Source organism: Antedon bifida, chromosome 8 (assembly GCF_963402885.1).
Source record: "Antedon bifida chromosome 8, ecAntBifi1.1, whole genome shotgun sequence".
Classification (NCBI taxonomy): domain Eukaryota; kingdom Metazoa; phylum Echinodermata; class Crinoidea; order Comatulida; family Antedonidae; genus Antedon; species Antedon bifida.
In genome coordinates this window covers 4,792,325-4,812,275 of record NC_136233.1, presented here as the reverse complement: position 1 = coordinate 4,812,275, position 19,951 = coordinate 4,792,325, and the positions used below count along the sequence as shown (strand labels likewise).

General features: G+C 33.4%; 3 protein-coding genes and 2 pseudogenes across 11 annotated transcripts in view; 3 read left to right on the top strand and 2 right to left on the bottom strand.

Annotated features, from left to right (window-relative positions):
• Window positions 1-1,427, bottom strand: part of LOC144850830 (uncharacterized) — a 62,341-nt pseudogene extending 60,914 nt beyond the window's left edge. Inside the window, exon 1 of the transcript XR_013614122.1 lies at window positions 1,337-1,427. The product of XR_013614122.1 is annotated as an uncharacterized LOC144850830 (transcript). The remainder of the gene's footprint in view (window positions 1-1,336) is intronic.
• Window positions 1,428-2,278: 851 nt separating this feature from the next.
• Window positions 2,279-6,450, top strand: LOC144850375 (epimerase family protein SDR39U1-like; annotated as a pseudogene). Its single transcript, XR_013614083.1, has 6 exons — window positions 2,279-2,436; window positions 2,798-2,904; window positions 3,170-3,252; window positions 4,562-4,683; window positions 5,182-5,325; window positions 5,585-6,450. The product of XR_013614083.1 is annotated as an epimerase family protein SDR39U1-like (transcript).
• Window positions 6,451-7,694: 1,244 nt separating this feature from the next.
• Window positions 7,695-18,189, top strand: LOC144850860 (epimerase family protein SDR39U1-like). 2 transcript variants are annotated; one of them, XM_078708347.1, is made up of 7 exons: window positions 7,695-7,785; window positions 8,067-8,173; window positions 9,208-9,290; window positions 10,176-10,297; window positions 10,800-10,943; window positions 11,372-11,785; window positions 18,059-18,189. In XM_078708347.1, the coding sequence occupies exons 1-6, from the start codon at window positions 7,770-7,772 to the stop codon at window positions 11,779-11,781; spliced, it is 882 nt and encodes a 293-aa protein (XP_078564473.1). In that variant the 5' UTR covers window positions 7,695-7,769; the 3' UTR covers window positions 11,782-11,785; window positions 18,059-18,189. The 2 variants fall into 2 exon arrangements, with proteins under 2 accessions (XP_078564473.1, XP_078564472.1); XM_078708346.1 differs by lacking the exon at window positions 18,059-18,189 and having other exon boundaries at window positions 7,696-7,785; window positions 11,372-12,297.
• On the top strand, window positions 12,372-18,179 carry LOC144850864 (epimerase family protein SDR39U1-like). Its single transcript, XM_078708352.1, has 6 exons — window positions 12,372-12,531; window positions 12,887-12,969; window positions 13,535-13,656; window positions 14,668-14,811; window positions 15,431-15,824; window positions 18,051-18,179. Exons 1-5 carry the CDS (start codon window positions 12,388-12,390, stop codon window positions 15,658-15,660), a joined length of 723 nt encoding a protein of 240 aa, XP_078564478.1. The 5' UTR covers window positions 12,372-12,387; the 3' UTR covers window positions 15,661-15,824; window positions 18,051-18,179.
• Window positions 16,252-19,951, bottom strand: part of LOC144850813 (AP-1 complex subunit gamma-1-like) — a 24,996-nt gene continuing 21,296 nt past the window's right edge. For all 6 annotated transcript variants that reach the window (XM_078708269.1, XM_078708273.1, XM_078708270.1 and 3 more), the window contains one exon: window positions 16,252-19,890. In XM_078708269.1, coding sequence (XP_078564395.1) covers window positions 19,690-19,890 — 201 coding nt within the window. In that variant the 3' untranslated portion in view covers window positions 16,252-19,689. The remainder of the gene's footprint in view (window positions 19,891-19,951) is intronic.

Genomic DNA, 19,951 nt, shown 5'->3' with positions numbered 1-19,951 from the left:
ATTAAATTCTTTGATTGGATTTACTTAGTAATTTGTTTAAAATGGTTACTATGGGTGATTTTTAATTAGAGGCTTTAATAAAAATTAAATCATGGTGAAAAGAAAGGCAATTATTGATATTGTCACTTTAAGTAGGTATATACAAAATGTAATCAGAGTGGCGAGAACAATTTCACACCTTTGATGTGCATTATTATTGAATGTGAATTGATAGTAGTAATGCTTGAACGTGGTGGGAGCAATGAAATGACAGGAATATGTGGAAAATGGTACTAGAATTCTAATGAGATGATTCAAAGAGTAACAGATGAAACAACTCGGTCAAATCAATACAATTGACAAAAGTCCATACATCAAAAGCTAAAAACAAAAATGTACATGAAGTTGTGGGAAAGTTTCATCAGATTTCAATTAAACATATAGATGAAAATTAATGTTGAGATAAATCCCTACTTATATTTGTATTCATACTAAACCAGGAAAACATCTATTGCTGTGTTCACAAAAACAGGACGAAAATTTAGAACACAAATATCGGAACATAAAGAAAAATGGTAAACATATTTGAGATCTGATCTAAATCAAGTAAAGTCCAAGTCAAGAAAGTAACTGTACTGTAATAGCTATAAAAAAAATATACATTTATTAATTTTAATAAATAAAGGCCTCCAAGACCAGAGACCACACTAATCAAAACAAATACTGTAAAACCTCAAAAAGAAGCCCATTCTTTTAATACCCTTGGATGGGCTTTTATAGAAGGGTTTCATTTTGAGATAGGCTTCTTTGCGAGATTACTTTTGCAAACTAAAGAGGGGGCTTCTTTTTTTAAAATAATAAATAATATATAATAATAAATTATTATTTATATATATTATAATAAATAGGATTTTTGAGAAATTGCCTCCAAATTGTACATATATGTGATCAAAATACCATTTTAAATTGTAAAATAAATGTACGAAATAAACTTCATACATTATATCTGCATCACAAGTTCTTCTATTTGAATGGAGCACTCTAGATTTACGGTAGCTAAATAGCCATTAGTGATTACAACTATAAGAAATTTTTAAAAAAATACTAATAATAAAAGTTAAAACACTACTAACACTTAGGCCATAAAATGGTCTGCCTCGGGGAGTTTCATAATGCCTCCCTGAACCCATCCTGAGCATCCCATGGCATGGTGGGCCCTGTTAAGAAATGTCGCACACTCACACCGGACGGGTGGTGTTATTCCCCGGACCTACACAAAGTCAAATTAAATTTAGCATTTTACTTTATCAAAAAGGCATACTCAAAATTTCTATAAATAATAGTAAATAAAACTTACTGGATCGGATATTTGTCTTGATAATGATATGACACAGGTAGTATCAAAGAACGGGATCAGGCCTACAATCAGTACATCACTAGCTAAGTATGATAGTCTGCTGCACGCTTGCTGTACTACAATTATTATTGTTTACCTGGGAGATTATCTTCCATATATGGAAACTGCCAAACCATATATGGTTAAAGCTATAGGTGGCGCTGTATCATAACAAAAACACGTGTGCATACAATTTTATTGTTGTGTATGTATGTAACAGAAAAACAATTATACGTCTAAACCTATAGCCTAACTTTGCTTTGTAAAATTGTATTTATTATTTTTCTCAATGGTTGTAGTACAGTGTACAACAACCATGTAGCGATTTGGTAGATTAAGGTATCCGCTTCCGACATTCTTTGGCATTGTTGTCAAATCTTTTGGCAAGGCCACATGGATTACACTACTGTAGTGTAGCAGTCTGTTTATGCATACTTACCTGCCATTCAATAAAAACGAGGCGATATTGCTGATATACATTTATTAATTTTAATAAATAAAGGCCTCCAAGACCAGAGACCACACTAATCAAAACAAATACTGTAAAACCTCAAAAAGAAGCCCATTCTTTTAATACCCTTGGATGGGCTTTTATAGAAGGGTTTCATTTTGAGATAGGCTTCTTTGCGAGATTACTTTTGCAAACTAAAGAGGGGCTTCTTTTTTTAAAATAATAAATAATATATAATATAACAAAAACACGTGTGCATACAATTTTATTGTTGTGTATGTATGTAACAGAAAAACAATTATACGTCTAAACCTATAGCCTAATTTTGCTTTGTAAAATTGTATTTATTATTTTTCTCAATGGTTGTAGTACAGTGTACAACAACCATGTAGCGATATGGTAGATTAAGGTATCCGCTTCCGACATTCTTTGGCATTGTTGTCAAATCTTTTGGCAAGGCCACATGGATTACACTACTCAGTGTACTGTAGTGTAGCAGTCTGTTTATGCATACTTACCTGCCATTCAATAAAAACGAGGCGATATTGCTGATAACGCTGATAGTCTTGTGTTCTACGAATTATCTGATACAAAATGCATGTTTTTGTTGGTAAGTTTCAACATAATTAAGACCCTATAACTAAATTGCCTTGTTAAGCCTGCTTACAAACATATAGGGCCCTATTGCAGACAAACATTACTATTATGTCGATCAAAGCAGAAAGACGACAAGTGCGTTGGAATTTCGTTTTTGCAGGAGTATTAATATAGGCAGCTAGAGTAAATTACGACCTAATTTTATTTGAAACAAATTAAAGTATTTTAAATTCATACATGGAAGATACAAATAGAATAGTGTTTATGTCTTCATGGTGTGCAATTATTTTACATCTCCCTGAATTCAAATACCAAATCAGCAGACGTCACTAACATTATATTATGGTGACTATTTTGTTGTTTTCTTCCTACAGCTGGTGGTAGTGGATTCGTTGGATCAGCAGTTTGTAAACTTTTACAAGAAAGAGGTCATACTTGGACTATTATTTCTAGGTCCACTGGCCCAAACAAAGTTTCATGGGTAGTAGAACAATTTATCAATACTCGACTCATCAATTCATGTTAAGGAAAATAAGGGAAAATATTGAATGAACTATTGAAATATAACTTAATGTTTTTCTCTAAAAGTTTCTTCTATAAACAGTGTTATATTGTAATTGTTGTTCAGTAGGCCTAATACTATTGTTTATTATAATGGTTTACCATGTGTAAAACTGGTTGTGGTTGGCACTAGATACAATTTGGTTGAAGACCTTTGAATGTAAATAAGTATTCTTTCTTGGCAGTCTGAGTTAATGGAGAATGGTTTACCAGAATGTGATGCAGTAATTAATCTATGTGGAGGAAACCCCTTCGATCCAATGAAAAAGTAATTGAAACCAAATAATAATTGACTTTTTATACTTTGTATATATTTATCATATCATAGCAGAAGAATGATAACAATATAAACAGGGCCATGAGATAATTAACAAAGTATGAATTGCAGCCAGGCTATAAATATTATGTTTGTAAAAGCAATAATATTTCTCACACAAGAAGGTATGGGTTGATAGAACATAATTGTGATCATTAATGTCGTGATTCGATTTGAGGATGACCCGCTATTGATTAGGTTAGCTTCAACCAAGCAGATTTGAGCGTGTGATGCCCGCCTCTATGAAGGGATAACTGACGCAGAAATTATTCAGATACACTGTGTTGGTTGCCACAGAAAACTTTATTGATCTCCTTCCATATGTGCATATATTCACGTTATTCATACAAGAACAAAAAACCCTGGAAGTACAATTAATAGATTACGTTGTATAACGTATAGTTATTTCATACTTATAATGAACCTCAACACTAACCAACACTATGATAAACCACAATCTCATTACATAATATTATTAACAGTCAACACTAAACAAGCGATGGCTTATTCGATTGTGATTGCTAACTGTCTATAACTTCGCTTGTCATTGGTTAAAACGCTTGCGTTGCGTTTACGTCCTTGCGTTACGTTCTAGTGGGAACCAAGCTTAACTATGTTAACTTGTACGTGTATATCATAAGCACCTTCCAACCATTTTAATCGACGATTATATTGGTATAACATGTTCAAAGAATCATCGTAAAATTGATATATAGAATTTAATACTTCTTAGACTTAATACATAATAACTTCTTCTACCGGAAGAGACTCATGGTATGCAAATTAAGTTTACATTCCAACGCACGCTACCAACCGATTCTAATATAGCGGACAAATCGAACCGCGACATAAATACAGTGCATCTCATTGTAATAACATAAATATGATATTTGATCTACTTTCTCCGTTAATTTGAAAACCACACTGAATATATATAGGGTGCTAGAGTCACAGGGTTCATTAAAAACTACAAATTATAACAATACAACCAATAAAGTTGATATTTGTTCACGTGACGTTATGATGACGTATGACGTTATGCAACATTAAACATGACATCATCACTGAACGAGTTTACAATTGTTGGCTGTTCCCAAATATGCATTAAATTGTTGGTTGCATAGAAATTGAAATTCGCTGGTAACTGAGGTAGAAAATGTAGGTACAGTCGTATCTTATGTAAGTAAAAGTCAGGATTTAATAACAACTTGCATCGCTTTCCCAGCAAGTATTAATTCACAACATTTTGTTGTTATTACAGATGGAATGAAGAGTTCAAGAATGAGATTATCAAGAGTAAAGTAGAACCTAACTCTAATATTGCCAAGTTGATATCGGATATGAACCGGCCACCCAAAGTATTTGTATCTGCTTCTGCAGTTGGTAATATACTATACTACTGTAACAAATTATTACTGGAATGTAAAAATGTTCATTTTGACTAATACACAATTCACATGTACACAAAATGTAAACAAATGTAACACAAATTGTTACATAGATATCTTTCGTGATAGCCATTGGAGTTGCAATGCTTTCATGCCATTTTGTCATGGTGTAGCCATGTGTTCCTTCGAAGTTACATCTTTGCAGGAAAGATTACCAACTTTTCTAGATTTTACATTGATGTAACAAAAAAAATCTTTCACACATTCGTATCAAGGTTACAATTCTTCATTTGTTTAACTTTAAGAGACAAGGTACCCTTTGACCCATGAAATACATAATTATTTGTTGTTGCAAATGTACTGTATACAATTTCATACTTTAAATTATGGTTGTCAGTGTACTCAGTATGGTGGACAAAAATACAATAAAACTGCATTAAAAAATTAATTGATGTTATATTTTACTTTTTATACTTTTTAAATTCTTTTTTAGGTTACTATCCGCCTTCAAGATCTGCAGAGTATACGGAAGATGACCCTGCAGGAACTGGTTTCTTTTCGCGTCTGAATGCCGATAGCGAAAAAGCTGCAATGCAAGCAAAGTCTGATAAAACACGAGTTGCAGTTGTAAGAATAGGTATAGCTACATTTTATTTTATAAATTTGATTTTAGGTTGACATTATAAAACACCTGAGTGTGTCCTTACCATTTTATTGCTTGATTGTGTATCATTCAGGTTTTCTACTCTACAGAAAAGCGGATATTGCTGGATGTACTACTACTACTAACGAAAATTCAGCTTCTTTTTTAAATGTTCAGAATTTTCTGCCGCGGGAGGTTATAACCATTTTACTCCGCATCCAAAATTGATAAAGTCTACACTTTTTTCTCACAGGTTCTGCACTTGGTAAAGATGGCGGTGTAATCAAAGAGATGAAATTAAAATTCCAACTCGGGTTTGGAGGTGTCGTTGGCTCTGGTGAACAATTCTTCCCTTGGATCCATGTTGATGACATTGCTGGCATCTTTAATTATTCATGCCATTGAAAATGATCACGTGGAAGGAGCGCTAAATGCCGCTGCACCGAGTGTTACAACTAATCGTGACTTCACAAAAGCATTTGCCGCCGCTCTTTGGAGACCGTCGTTCTTCCCGCTTCCAGAGTTTATTGTAAAGGCAATGTTTGGCAGTGAGCGTGCAGTTGTATTTCTGGAAGGATATAATGCACAACCTTAACGAACTTTAGAAAGTGGTTTTACCTTCAAGTACACAAATATTACAAATGCAATAAATGATATTGTTTTGTAAAAAGTATTTAAATCATAAGGGAAAGTGAAAATAAATTTAATTTCCATAACTACCTTTTTATTATGCACTATTGCATTGTTCAGTTTAGAGGGGCAGTTGACAGAAAGCTGAGCCCACTCTTGGTGAATGAATGATCACAAATAGTGCTCTGTGGAGCCACAGTTTACATTTGTTTGATTTATAAAAAAAATGTAGTTTAGTAGAGAGCTTTACAAATTTGTATTGATTTGTATTTTTTATTTCACGCTTTAAGGTAGATAATTTAGCTGTAAAACGGTGTAGTTTAATTGTAATTGTTCCTAATTTCTAATAATGAAGTAGTATTACAAAATCTGTTATGCATAACGACTGGAACCACGTTAGTGTCACTTCGTGGCGACACCGATAACGTGCATGCAAGGTATCATATAGATATATATAGATATTAAATTGTTTATATTTCTACCAAGCTACCTTCTTTGTTTTCTACTCTTATTCAGACTCCACCCTGTCTCCTTTTGTTGTATTTCTTTAATTCCTGTCCACCCAGGCAGCACTTGCCAGTTCTTATACTATGACGTTATCCAAATTCTTTCACTTGCACTGATGAAGGGCTAGTGTTGCCTGAAAGCTCTGCTAACTTTTCTGGCTGTTTTACTTTATCGTTTTGATTTAGCTTTTTGCTTTTTTTTGTATCTCCATTGAGATCCAGCCACTGATACCCACAGCATTGCCATTTTTCAGTAATTTGCCTTTGGATTTATAGATATATATATATATATATATATATAGATATTTAAAAATTGTTTTGTACATGTATGATTATCAAGCTGGACCTTTTTATCATCTTACAAAGTAATAATAATTGTGATTATATTGTATAAGGTGTATTGTATTGGGTGTCAATACACATAATTGGCTTACTTAAAACTGTTTTGTGTCAATAAATGATGTATTGTATGCAGTTCCCAGTCCTTTCAAATGCATATGGCTAGCCTACCTATATAAACCTTCTCTGGCATTTCTGTATATACAATCGTAATGCATGGTAACTATGGACTCATAAGTTTACATGTCTTGTTATTATACAAATGTCCGAGTTTGTGTTCTGCTTAACTCAACTTTGAATAAACTGATCACGCTTTGAGTAAATGTTGGCCATTTATTTTTCCCTCAAATATATTCCCAATCATATTCATCTGTATATTCAATTCATTAGGAAACAGTTACCATGCAGTAGGTAATTGTTTGGCGAATGTATATCCGGGATATCCTGGTGTGTATAGATCCCGGTATAGATGAAGTTTGTTTGTCGGTGTACAACGAAGGTTCTGGGAAATTATGCATTTTGTTTACAGGAATGTTGGGGTATGTATGTAGGTCTCACTTAGGACCTTTAGGGAGTAACGCCCCTAAACCCCGGATATGCACAGTACTATTTTTAGGATTTTTGTTCTATACATCTGTGACTTTGTTCTGAAATAACAAAGGCCTACTAATTAAATTAATAAATAAAATACCAGTATTTAAAAAAAACATAATTTGATGACAAAAGAACAATAATTTAAAAAAAAGTCGAGCGGCGTTTTTTGTAAGAAATATTTCTTGTTATTACTTTAATCCAAGACGTACGTACCTGGGAGAATATCTTCCTATCCATATAAGGAAACTACCCAACCATATATAGATAAAAATATTGGTGGCGCTGTTATTCACAACAAAATATTTACAAAATCCGTGTTACGTTTGTGTGTGCGATTTTCCAATCCTATACAAATGATCTGATAACAATATGAATGTATTTGTTGGTAAGATTCAATTGATAACATGACACATATAATGCTAAAAATACCCTATTTGAGTCGACATTGCAGGCCACCAGGCCTTTATATTATGGGTATTGGTTGTTTACCGGCCCACACTGCTGCTGCTGCACCGTCGTAGGACTCTGTCTGGCTGGTAGTGTACAAGGTAGTAGCTAGGCCTAGCAGCACAAAACAAAGCCGACCTGACTTATGAATGAATTCATTTAATTTTAGATTCAATGCAATTTTTGTTTATAGTAAAAGTTGATTTTGTTTTTCTACAGCTGGTGGTAGTGGCTTCATTGGGTCAGCAGTATGTAGACATTTAAGACAACGAGGTCACAATTGGACTATTATTTCTAGGACCACTGGTCCAAACAAAATGTCATGGGTAGGGTAACAAACTAACAAGATACTCATCAAACATATTTACATTGTGCTGGTGTCACTTTAATAACCAGAGCAGCCATGTCATATCATTTATTTAGATAAAAAGGAGGGGTGGGGTGGAATGGAATGAAATGAAAGCCTATATCCCCCTGTCTGCCGTGTGCATAACAACAGACTAAAAATCCAATTTTTAGAATTTAATTCACCACACTTTCGACGGAAAAATATACATTTACCATAGAGTAAAGAATAAGTTACTCCATGCATTTACAAATAAATACCATTTTGTCGGACATTATTTATTGGCCGGAGATACCTTTATCCTCACTAAAAGTGAGTGTATATACTGTACTGTTTATATTGCCAGCACTATATAATCTGATGTGAATAGTTATACTGGTATGTACGCATTTTACCAGTACCGTAAATCTTCTTATAGTAACCCACACTTTAATAGTAACCCCCTACTAATGGGAACCCACCTTATAAGTCAATCTATAATAATAACCCACTACTCTAATAGTAACCATGGGGGTTAATATTAGACTAGAGTCACAAAAACTATTGACAAAATGACATTATGAAGACTGGTCGTATTTTGAAAATAAGGAGATAATGCATGTTGATGGAGTGGGGGAGGATTGAGTGTTTTTGACTTTATAAAATAAAGTTAGAGTTTAAAAAAATTTATTTATTCGTCTGTTTTATTATTTTGCTATGATTTGCTGACCGGAAAAGTTAGGGTGGGTTACTATTTTCAGGTGCCTAATTTAGGATTAGTAATAATAACCCACTACTCTAATAGTAACCCCCTTCTAATAGTAACCCACACTAAAAAACAATCAAAGACTAATAACCCAGGGTTACAATTAGAAGATTTACGGTATGCCTGTGAGACTGAGAGAAGCTGTAGAGTAGGCACTAGAAAAAATTTATAAAAATACAATCCATATTTTTAAAATGATAATACAGTACTTTATATAATCAAACTACAGGAAGATTTTTCTACTAAAAATAAGTATACTTTCTTGACAGTCTGAGGTAATGGAGAATGGTTTACCAGAATGTGATGCAGTAATTAATCTATGTGGAGAAAATGCATTTAATCCAATGAAAAGGTAATTGAAACCACATATATAATATATATATACTACTGATTGCTAAGAGTTATTCAATTTTGTATATATTTATCATATCATAGCAGAATAATGATAACAAGATAATTAGGACATCTATGGGATAATTGCTGCCGGGCTATAAGTATGTTCTATATTAATTATTAATAAAAACAATATCTGCCACAAGAAAAATGGGTTGATACAGCATAATTGTGATCATAATTATACAGTGATAGTCATCTCATTGCAATAACATGAAATATGATTTCTGTTTTGTTCATTAAAATGAATTCAGTGTTGTTTATTCTAATGTCTAAAGGATGACATAATTACGAGACTAAAACTAGATTTTTATGAAGCAATGTATGGTCGATCTATTTATCAGTTAATTTGAAAAACCAAGTAATATATCTAGGGTGCCATAGTCACAGGTTAAAAAAACTACTTTAAAAATCAATGAAGATGTTATTTGTTCAACTATGGAATGTTGTTATGCAACATTAAACATGACATCATTTTCTGATCTTGCTACCTGCTTCATTTATTATCAATCAATGGTGAACAGATGACTGGAGCCAAGGACGATTGGGGCCGTGGGCGATCGAGGACTGGATCGAGGCCATCATAGAGACGATCGGGCCCATATTTATGATCGATCGTATTATACGTTTGGCCCGATCGTCCGTGGCCCCGATCGTCTGTTCACCATTGATTGATAATAAATGAAGCAGGTAGCAAGATCAGAAATGATGTCCCTTTATTTTTATAATGGGTCCTATCATCTAATTATATTGGGCCCGAACATCCACAAAGTTTGCATGCGTTGGTACCCGATCATCTTTAAAAAAGCGATTGTCAATCCAATCAATATACATTTTTATGCAGGTGGAATGAAGCGTTTAAGAAAGAGGTTGTTCGAAGTAGAGTACAAACCACCGCTAATATTACCAAGTTGATATCAGATATGAACCGGCCACCCAAAGTATTTGTATCTGCTTCTGCAGTAGGTAATATATACAGGAGGCCACTTTAAGAAATAATTATGAAAGAAATATCTGGATACCCAAAAATATGTATTGACTCTTCACAATTTTACTCCATGCATTGGGGCTTCACTTTGTAGATTGTACGTTAGTTAAGGTACCCTGTTTAGTGGTGATAATATTATGACATACACAAGTGGAATGTATCTTTGCCAATTAATTTGTTAAATTCATGTCACATGCTGTCCACAGTGGCGTAACGGCTATGTGCATTCACTAGCTAAACCCAGAGCTTAAGAGGCATAAGCAGCCACATTGGATGGCCTCTTAAGAGTATTAAACCAGGGGCAAGCATTTTCCCTGCGTTACACCACTGGCTTTTCAGTATTAATTTCACAGTTCTTTTAATAGTTTTATTATAATGACTGTTGCAAAAACCAACCTGTAACTGTTGTTACAAATAAATAATAATTTGAACTAAAACATTATTTGACATGTGGTACATATCATTAAATTATGTTATTAGGTTTCTATCCGCCTTCAACATCAGCAGAGTACACAGAAGGCGGCCCTGCAGGAACTGATTTCTTTGCCCGGCTGAGTGTTGATTGGGAAAATACTGCAATGCAAGCAAGGTCTGATAAAACACGGGTTTCACTCGTCCGAATAGGTATGTAATTATCAATAAAAATGTTACTGTAATTGTTTTGTTATATAGAATCATTACTGTACTCTTTTGATTTGGGACATGGCTGTTAAAATTGTATCGGAAATTGTTCAGAAATTTGTCTATTGCCCGCCTAAATCCGCACCTACTCTTGGTCATTTTTTTATTAAACTGCAACATGGCCTATTTAAAATCTGATTTTAGTACAATACATCTTTAATATCTAAATTAGTGGGTGAGATTAAATTTGGATTGCATCAGTAATGGAATTGTGTCCAAATTTATCCTGAGTTAGGGGTAGGATTATAGTTGAGCAAAATTTCCTTTTTATTGAACATCATTTATATAATTATTTCACTTTAATATCTCAACCGGTCATTTTAATCTGTTCAAAGGTCATGGAATTTAACTTTAAATGTATTTTCTCACAGGTGTTGCTCTTGGTAAAGATGGCGGCGTAATCAAGCGGATGAAGTTACCATTTTACCTCGGACTTGGAGGTGTCATTGGCTCTGGTGAACAATTCTTCCCTTGGATACATGTTGATGACATTGCTGGCATCTTTATTCATGCCATTGAAAATGATCACGTGGAAGGAGCGCTAAATGCCGCTGCACCGAGTGTTACAACTAATCGTGACTTCACAAAAGCATTTGCCGCCGCTCTTTGGAGACCGTCAATCTTCCCCCTTCCAGAGTTTATTGTAAAGGCAATGCTTGGCAGCGAGCGTGCAGTTGTATTATTAGAAGGACAGAATGTGCAACCTAAACGAACATTAGATAGTGGTTATACCTTCAAGTACACAAGTATCACAGATGCAATAAAGGATATTGTTTCGTAAAAATGTAGACTCACAGTCACACTCATCACAGTGCAATTTTTTTGAAGTGATACTAATGTAGGTGAAACAAATTGTATACTGATAATAAAAACCAAGATATGGCAGCAGTGTGGTTAGCACTGTGCACACGCTTTATGATATTGGACAGACAGCCTGGCAGATCTTGATGCTAATTAGCAGGCAGACAATTAGCGTAGCAAACAATTAAATTACCACTTGATTCATTTATCTCTAAAGTTATAAGTGATAATGATCATTTACAGTCTCTTGAAAGATAGTATCAGATTTAATGTCTACATCTGTCTGTACCTCTTCATCTTGTACATATATACTTATATCTAATATATAGGGCATTGATCTGGCTGGAGCCAATTTATTCTTGGGTGTCTCCCTGGACCCCCATCCCATGCTTGTCCCTGATAAATATCACAGGCATAACCCCATCATAAATGTCATTAAATTTAGCATTTCATCAAAAAGGTCTAGTCAGAAGTTATATAAAAAATAATAAAAGTTACCAAATTTGCAGTTTTAGTATTGTCTTGATGCTGATGTGGATATCAAAGAGCAGGAGTACTCTCTCTATCTGTACTGGCTATATGTAGTATGCATGCTTACTGTACTATATCTTGTTTACCTGGGAGATTGTTTAAAGTAGGCCTAATGTTTGTCATATATTTTGTTTTTTATGATAGAAGTCACACTTGGACTATTATTTCTAGAATCACTGGTCCAAACAAAGTTTCATTGGTAGCAGGATACTTAAAAATATTCAGGTTTTAAGTTAAATAAGGAAAATAAGGGGCGGGGCTTAAAATAGTGAATGTTTTAATTCACTCAAAAAATCAAAAAGTTATTTTTTTCTGAAATATATAATCATTGTCAGGTTGGCTGCCATAGGAAATCATTCTTCTACATTGTTGTTTTAACTATTGTTATTTTGTTTATTTCGTATATAGTTTTACCTTGTGTAAAACTGACTGTGAAGTAGGAGCTAGATATACTATTTGGTTGAAGACTTTTGAAAATAAAATTTCTGACCCACACCTAGATAGACAATCTGAAAGATTATTTCTACTAAATAGGTATATTTTTTCTCTGACAGTCTGAGTTAACGGAGAATGGTTTACCAGAATGTGATGCAGTAATTAATCTATGTGGAGAGAATGCGTTCAATCCAATGAAAAAGTAATTGAAACCACATATATAATATATATATACTACTGATTGCTAAGAGTTATTCAATTTTGTATATATTTATCATATCATAGCAGAATAATGATAACAAGATAATTAGGACATCATGAGATAATTATCAAAGTATTGCCGCTGGGGTATAAGTAGGTTATGTTCTATATTATGGAATAAGCAAAATACACATTGCCACAAGAAAATATGGGTTGATACAACATAAATGTGATCATTATTATACAGTGATTGTCATCTCATTGCAATAACATATGAAATATGATTTGTTCATTTGAAAACCAAATAATACAACTAGGTTGGCATATTTATTCGCTATAGAGTGTAATTGTAACATGACATCATTAACGAACGAGTCTACAATAAATTGTTTGCAGTTCCCAATTATGCTTTAATATATAAGCATTAAATGGGGGCTGCATAAAAATTGAAATTCATTCGCTGATAACTGTGGTAGAAAATGGCTTGCCTCAACTTGCATAGCCTTCCCAGTAAATATACAATGATTGGTTAATATTTACTGGGAAAGCGATTTTTGTTATTACAGATGGAATGAAGAGTTTAAGTACGATGTTATCAAGAGTATAGTAGGAACCAACGCTAATATTACTAAGTTGATATCGGATATGAACCGGCCACCCAAAGTATTTGTATCTGCTTCTGGAGCAGGTAATATTATACAAATAATTAAAGGACAACTTGACCGAGGACCATATTTTAACAATGTATTAGGGTCCTTAGGGATGTACATATGATTTCAGAACCATCGCGAAATTAATACGCGTTCGCAGCCATCGCCGTAAATTTCTGTGACGTCACAGAATAAAAATAAACAAAAATATGGTCCTCGGTCAAGTTGTCCTTTAATGTTTTTGAGTTGAATGGTGAGAATATTTCATGAGTTGAAAAATTGACTGTTCTATTTTAACGTGGAGGAGCCGAGTTAAAATAGAGCAGTCCATTTTTCAACGAATGAAATATTCTCTCCATTCAACGAATACAAAACATTAATTATTAATAATAATTATTAACACACCTACTTTTAATACAGTTATCCATCGTAAATCATTGACGAATACTAGGCTGGGAAGCTAGGCCATTAAAAAAGGCAGTGTTCCAACTTCAGACATGCGGAGTAGAACAGTTATAGACGATGCGCACACCAAGTTGAAATCTGAACGCGATCAGTCAACAACATCGCGTGCCAAAGATTCTCAAAATGTTTACAGAAAGCTGAAAATGCATTATATTAGTACAGTTCATTATCACCATTAGATATCACTTTTCCATGAAATAGGGTGAATTCCAAATGACACATGATGCCTAATTGACCAATAAAATTGCAAGAATACAATCAGGTGTAGATTCCAAATGTGCATTTTTACAAATACCCTAGTCACATGTACAAAAGAAATGTAAGAAATTATTAAATATGAATACTTTGTGGGATTAAATGCTTTAGATCGGTGATTATATCGAGTTACATCCCTTTTACATGTCATTTATTAATAGACTGAAAAGTCACAAAATACATAATTATTTTTTTTAGTGTATACAATTTTCATACTTTATATCCTTTATAGTTGTATAAAAAAATAGGACTAATACTTTACTTTTTATACTTTAAATTATTTCTTTATTTGACATGTGATACATATTATTTTTAAATTATATTATTAGCTTACTATCCGCCTTCAAGATCTGCAGAGTATACGGAAGATGACCCTGCAGGAACTGGTTTCTTTTCGCGTCTGAATGCCGATAGCGAAAAAGCTGCAATGCAAGCAAAGTCTGATAAAACACGAGTTGCAGTTGTAAGAATAGGTATTGCAACATTTATTTTATCAATAGAATGCATATAATAATAATAATAATATCCTGGATTTATATAGCGCCTAATGTTGTGAAAGTGCTGAACATTATTACCCCAGTTATTTTGGATCAAACATATATGGAAACATACTCCCATAATGCAGCTAGTAATCAGCGCAAAGCTGCGTCTTGATCTAACTGGGTTCCCATTTATACACCTGGGTGGAGAGAGGCAAATGTAAGTAAAGTATCTTGCCTATAGATACAAGCAATGCAGCGAGAGTTGGATTCGAACCTTGATCTCACGATCAGTAGTCGAACGTATTTGTAACACACCTGAATATATCCTTACCATTTGTTCATATTACCACAGTTCTCCCAGTTGCATAACGTCGTCCTTTATTCAAAATGGAAGGCGTTCTTTTTTATTTGTTAAATGGTGAAATATTTCATTCATTGAGAGATTGATTTAACTCTCAGGCAGTCAATATTTCAACTCATGAAATACTCTGACAATTCATTATTTAAAAAAAAAAAAGATTTTTGAGTGCAATAGTCCAATGATTAAGAATTATAATTGAAATGATAACACTGTATTTTAAACAAATAAAATGATAATTCACACACACAGGTTCTGTTCTTGGCAAAGATGGCGGTGTAATCAAAATGATGAAGTTACCATTTTACCTTGGGCTTGGAGGTGTCATTGGCTCTGGTGAACAATTCTTCCCTTGGATCCATGTTGATGACATTGCTGGCATCTTTATTCATGCCATTGAAAATGATCATGTGGAAGGAGCGCTAAATGCCAGTGTTACAACTAATCGTGACTTCACAAAAGCATTTGCCGCCGCTCTTTAAAGACCGTCGTTCTTCCTGCTACCAGAATTTATTGTAAAGGCAATGTTTGGCAGCGAGCGTGCAGTTGTATTATTAGGACAGAATGTGCAACCTAAACGAACATTAGATAGTGGTTATACCTTCAAGTACACAAGTATCTCAGATGCTTTAAAGGATATTGTTTTGTAAAATGTTCTTTATGGGGAAAGCGACAATGGCTAAACTACAAAAGAAATTAATGTGATAGTGTAGTTGTTTCTGTAGCACCGTTCATTATTAACTACATTCCTTAGTTGTGTTGCAAAAATATTACCTGTATTATGTAGTGCATTGACAGGGGGAGGGGGAGGAGGAGGAGGCAGAAAGATCCACATAAATGAATAAAGGAAAATAGTGTGAGCCACAGTTTCATGCCTTGTCTTTTGAGGTGTTATCACTGACTAAACACACTCCTAAAATGCCATTGAGATGTGCGACTCACAGAACACCTAAATGCAAATGCAATTTGCAGCACGCCTGCAAGTTTATATATATTTTTGTGTACAATTGAAAAATGGTACGATTATTAAGTGGGACTTTCTTTTTGAGTCAAAATTCTTATAAAAGTAATAATAACTGTGATTATATTATTTTATTGGGTGTCCATACACATATGATTGGCTTACATAAAACTCTGTGATTGATTGTTTTGAGTCATTAATGACGCATAGTTCCCAGTCCATTCAAATGCATTAACTGTACCTAAACCTTCTCTGGCATTTCACTATATACAACTCTGTAATGCATGGTAACTGATATGGACTTTCAAAACAACTATATAAAAAGAAAATACAGAAATTAAAATATTTTCAATTAAATTAAATATAAGCATTTATAACCCACCCATTTCAGATTATTATTTGAATATACTTCATTCAAATTAAAAACTAAATAAAGTATCTTTAGCTTACAATTATTGGAGGGTAATTTGAAATCATTGTACAGTAATTTTCATTCAATAAATTTTCTTTCCTTGAACTACCATATTTTTTTCCACAGTAACTGCTAACATATATAAAAAAATTAATAATATGGGTATAAATATTTTTTTTCCTTCACACAATAATAACGTCACTAAGAATAAACATAATTTATTTTAATATATATTTCTAATTGCATTTAATGATGTAACTGCATGCATAAGGAATAAATTAACAACTATGATTTTATATTTAATGACTGGGATTCTATGTCCCATTAAATGGAATGTTTTACACATTGTCTTTAAGTTACAATATCACTTCTCGTACAATTAGTTCTGTTATGTTTTTATCCTTTCAGTCTATTTGCGTATACTTAATAATACTCCAGAAACTGTTACTTTCAATATAACAGTCACATTCAAGTGCTTATTAATTATATAACTAAACTTTGTATTTTCAATTACCTTGTTTCCTAATTATTATTTTCTATTACATTGTTACAGTTTTAATGGCAAGTACAATGCCACAATTCAGAAATTTATATTCGTAAACATGTCATCATAATGACCCCAAAAATTAGAACAATTCATTCTTTTCAATTAAACTGTATAATAAAGACTATGCACAAAAAAAGTGAAAAAAAACCAATATTTTAAAGATGTATTGTCCTCTAAAAACATGAAAAATGAAGATTATTAAAATCAAACTTTGAATAGGCCATTCTGTAGTTTTAACAAAGTTTTAAATTACAGTTTTTCAGGTAAATAATTTTTTTTCCAATTCAATTTTTGGTCAAAGTGGATAACTACTATGTGACATTTCAGGGGGATAATACATCTTTAATGAATACTATAAAAAATGGATTTTCAGTAAATTTTACATTATTTATCATAAATTTTTGTGCTTGGGAAAAATAACGCCAAATAAGAAATTACTATAAAACATATTACTTCCACTTCATTCACGGACACAACCCGTGGAATTATTACAGTACATTAAAACAAGGTGAAAGTTTCTCAACATCTACAAATTAAGCCTTTGTTAGCAGATATAGAACTGCAATCAATTTCCTTCATTGCTCCCATTTTTATTTTATTTTGGGGCATACCGATTTCAAATATGCATCATCACAAAACAAGTGCTCAACTCTCCCAATACTGGAATCTCTGAAAAGTGGAAACTCGCTCGAAACCAGACCTTTCTTGAGGTCCAAAGAGTTAAAATTTAACTTTACCATTAACAACACATTCTGAATTCCAGACTTTCCAGAAAGCTGGACATATTAGGTCAGCCCAATGGTGTCCGGTATTGGGAAAGTTGACTGTAATAATAATTAAATTACTGAAGGCATGATGAAGTTGAACATTTTGGTAAGATCCAACCTTTTTATGTGTATCAATTTTTTGTTAGATACAGTAATACCACTCTGCAGTGAGTAAGTTTAAACAGTTTTGAAGGACAATGAGTGTATTTATTGGGACATTTTTGAAGTGATACTAATGTAGGTGAAACAAATTGTATACTGATAAAAACCAAGATATGGCAGCAGTGTGGTTAGCACTGTGCACACGCTTTATGATATTGGACAGACAGCCTGGCAGATCTTGATGCTAATTAGCAGGCAGACAATTAGCGTAGCAAACAATTAAATTACCACTTGATTCATTTATCTCTAAAGTTATAAGTGATAATGATCATTTACAGTCTCTTGAAAGATAGTATCAGATTTAATGTCTACATTTGTCTGTACCTCTTCATCTTATACAAACATTAGTTGACTTAATATAATCTTTGTAAATCATTGACTAAACCAGTTTTTTTTCCAGGTATTCTTAATAGTTAACATGAGGCTACAGTACCATCACAAAATGAGTTGCGTCTTAAGTCAAAAGGGGGTGGTGGTGGGCGGAATAGAGAATATAACCAATATATATTGAAAATATATTTTTAGTAATGTTGAAAGGTATAGTAAATATGTTATATATTTTTATTGTTTTGTTGAATAAACTGTTTACAATTTACTTGATTTTAGAATATGGCATTTGTAATATTTTCATTTTTGGAAAATACAATCAATTCAAAAATACAATTTGTTTCTAGTTCTAAACCTTCATCTCTTGATATTTTTATAATACGAAGGTCATTTAAGATTATACATTATCCATTTTGTATCCCTAATCCATGTGTATCATTTTGAGGCGATTCCTCGCATTATTATGACGATTGCAACCATTTATGCCTGCTGTCTCAGTACCATCATCAAGAACTATATAACCAAATGAAATGCAATGTATATGCAGATTTTCGAGAATATATCATATAGTCAGTCCAACCAATTTGTTCTCTTCTTCGCATCTGGTTTAGCTATCTTGTTGGAAAACCGCATCGGGATAGGCCATCTAGTTGGAAAACCACGTCAGAATTACCCATCTAGTTGGAGAACCATGTTAGAATTAGCCATCTAGTTGGAAAACCATGTCAGAATTAGCCATCTAGTTGGAAAACCGCATCTGGATCAGCCATCTAGTTGGAGAACCGTGTCAGAATTAGCTATCTAGTTGGAAAACCGTTACTGGATTAGCTATCTAGTTGGAGAACCGCATCAGGATTAGCCATTTAGTTGGAAAACCGCATCAGGATTAGCCATTTAGTTGGAAAACCGTGTCTGGATTAGCCATTTAGTTGGAAACAGCGACTGGATTAGCCATTTAGTTGGAAAACCGTGTCTGGATTAGCCATTTAGTTGGAAACAGCGACTGGATTAGCCATTTAGTTGGAAAACCGGCGAGAAATTAAGCTTGTTTAGTAAATACTGCATGTAGCCTGCATTTAATCGGCTAGTACAGTATACTTTTGGCTTGGCTACTTTGTATGTGATACATCGATATAACACATATCAAGGTACAATATTTTCAACCAAATTACATACAGTTAGGAGCACATCGCAAACAAATTATAGGGTTATCAGCCAATGTTAACTATAATCACTTTGGAGATTTATGAATTGCTTGGCAGTACAACACTGGTGGATGCAAGTTACCCTATCATCGTTTAGTTTGCATAACCATGACTGGTGTTTGAATTGCTGTTAGGAGTAGATACTCTGGGGGAAATTGCTGACTTCACCTTGGTCATTGAAGGGCATTCCATTACTGCTGTACGAGAGTTTGTAACGCATACGTAATGGTTGTTTCTGTGGATTAGCTACTTTGATAAGCTGAGTTACTTCACCAGCATTACCACCTGGGATTGTATCTCCAGACGGTGACATCAGTTGAAGTTGAAAAGTCTAAAATTAGAATTATTGAAGAAATTATTAGGCAATCAAATCAAAATGTCTGTATTATGTG